General features: G+C 38.4%; 1 protein-coding gene across 1 annotated transcript; it reads right to left on the bottom strand.

Annotated features, from left to right (window-relative positions):
• Positions 1-370: 370 nt before the first annotated feature.
• Positions 371-2,385, bottom strand: LOC139722493 (nose resistant to fluoxetine protein 6-like). The gene is made up of 4 exons (XM_071633781.1): positions 2,194-2,385; positions 1,448-1,637; positions 731-873; positions 371-517 (listed from the first exon to the last, which is right to left on the bottom strand). Exons 1-4 carry the CDS (start codon positions 2,383-2,385, stop codon positions 371-373), a joined length of 672 nt encoding a protein of 223 aa, XP_071489882.1.
• Between the last annotated feature and the right edge of the window lie 228 nt (positions 2,386-2,613).

The raw sequence follows: 2,613 nt of genomic DNA on the forward strand, positions 1-2,613 counted from the left end.
TCTTTAGCCAGATCTCACTGAGGCTGATAACATTACTTGATATTCACGTAATTGATCGCAATTTTTCTTCTGCCTTCTGATATTATAATGCCAGACAATGATGGTCATTTATAGCTCGTGATGAAATAGAAAAATTACGTCTTTTCCAGGTGGTAATGTGTAAATACGTTTTGATTTAGAATACAATTTGAGATAAAGATCAAATGTCTATATCTGGATTTCAGACTTTCAAGATGTAGCACTAAAAGGAATTGCCTCTTTCTACCCAGTCGGAAGTTCTTAAAGCGGAATTGAAACTGGAAGGTCGCCATCTACTCGATTTTTCATAACAGTGACTGAGGAAAATTTCATTAATTGGTTCATCCCTAATTTATCTTTTGCGTTTTCCATTCCCACGGAACCCTTTCACTTCAGTCATAAGCATCTTCCCCAGGTTGATGAATGGGAATTCTACAAGGAGACACATGGCGAGGGCGCAAACGTAACCTAGCGAGATGAATGCTGCACTGAGGATGATCTGGAAAGACAAGAAGAGTGAAAAAACAAACTTACTTAAATTTCAATACGTTACGAAATTCATTAATTTTCAGATTCTTAGAACTAAATCAATCCACTGATGGAGTGTATTTCCTAAACGTTTTCTTCAAAAAGTTTGTCATTTCCAGTGAAAATAAGAATTGCCGATGTATGAACTGCTGTTACAATATCTGTCTATTATTGTAATACTCACGTAGTTGAAGATAGACCAGTGGATTGGTGTGGCTGAGCCGTTCCCATACACACTTTGAATAACAGGATGCAGGAGGTATGTGGAGTATGTAAGCCGGCTAAGAGGTGTCCAAAATCGCCAGGACAGAAAGTCGTTGACCACTCCTGTGGAAAGAAACATTTCTTAAACAAATTTAAACCAGAATAAACCCATAATATACACAGACATAGGCCTCTACAGACAAATACTTCCCGTCAGTTTCCAGTGTTGCTTTCAGATGCAATTGCAGATAGCTTTCAACTGTTCATGCGTGGTTGCAATTAACTTTCAACTAAATACAGAACGTGGGAGGTTAGGGGAAAAGAAATGATAGTATTTAAAAACAAACCATTGCTTTCATTAGCAAAAGGTCAAAAAGGAGATTTACGAAATATCATCGCTGCCTCGCACATAATAATTGCAGAAGAAAATAAAAAAGAGGAAAATGCCTTTCACAGACAGCTCAGGATATTTTACCAATGGTGAGTTCGCAAACTTCTCATTCAAATTCCATTTAAAAAAAAACAAGAGTCGAGGAAATATATAACGAGCAAACGTCTCCGATCCACTTAGCTTCACCTTTTTGCTCGCTTGTTGTAGTTTGAAAAAACACTCATCATTAAAATACACAACGTGGCTTAGCTGTAGCTATGTCTAAAATTATCTGAACTACGTAAATACAATATCATTTCTGCTCACCGCCGTATCCATAGTGACAGGCAAATATGATCCACGCAAGGGCGAGGGCAAAGATGAATCTGGAGAAGGTGATGTACATGACGCTGGCAGCTAAACTCAGAGTCGACGCACCACGGTAGACATCGTAGAGACCGTAGATCAGAACCATGTACAGTATGACAGCAGTGACCCACCCACCAGCTACAACAACCTGAAAATCGGTTTATGTCACTGATGCTTCAAACAAAATAATTTCTCTAACATGTATAGAATCCGACAGAAGTATACCAATAAAATAGAGGATTTTGAAGAAATTGAAGAGCCCAAATATTGGGTTGTAGGAATAAAATGTGAGACATTCCATAGATCCAACTTGGTAACTTTTTTTTTTTTGGAGAAAAAGAATGGCACGGAATTACGGTTGACATCCATGCATACCCACGAGCACAGGAAAACCAATATGTGATCAATAGTTATTATTATAAATATCCATTTGTCGGATCTATCTCCTGAGTTCATGAGATTTTGTTCCTTTCCAGTAAGTATCAACCACAGTGTGTAATATTTCGTTTGGCTAGGAATGTCTCATACGAACATGGGGAGCAAAACAAAATGATAACATGGCAATGTCTGGCAATGTATAACATCTCTGCTATTAAATTTTTAACATGGCATGTATGAAAATAAAATGAAATGACTTAATGAGGGAGAAGACTATTATTTTACTCACGTCCATGTCAATAAATAAAGATTGGTCAGAAACTCACTGATTTCAAAGCAAGCTTCCTCTTGCCAATGCGTTGCATAAGGTATCCCAACATCATACCAACCAAGTATGGCGAGACGCGACAGTACGGTTTGTTGTACACAATGGTCAGTCTGAGGATGTTGCCGGCATTATCAGTAGCAGTTCTCCTTGAGGGAATAGCGTATCCACTGCAAGACATGAGCACACTCATAGTGTAGGGCCTACAGTATTTTCTTTATTTTTTGGGGTGTCATAGATCCTAAATCCCCACATCTTCCCAACTGCCGTAAAATTTCATCTTTCATGTGACAAGTAGCAACAATTATCATACCCGGTGTCTTGCTCCGCAAGGAACAGTCTATAAAGTCAACCACAAGAGGCCGACAGATATTGAAAAATATATTCATTTGGCCAGTTGGTGAAATATAACGAGCTGGGA

This window comes from Diadema antillarum, unplaced genomic scaffold (genome assembly GCF_040938485.1).
Source record: "Diadema antillarum isolate AM-2024a unplaced genomic scaffold, OU_Dant_1.0 scf00000166, whole genome shotgun sequence".
In the NCBI taxonomy this organism is placed as follows: domain Eukaryota; kingdom Metazoa; phylum Echinodermata; class Echinoidea; order Diadematoida; family Diadematidae; genus Diadema; species Diadema antillarum.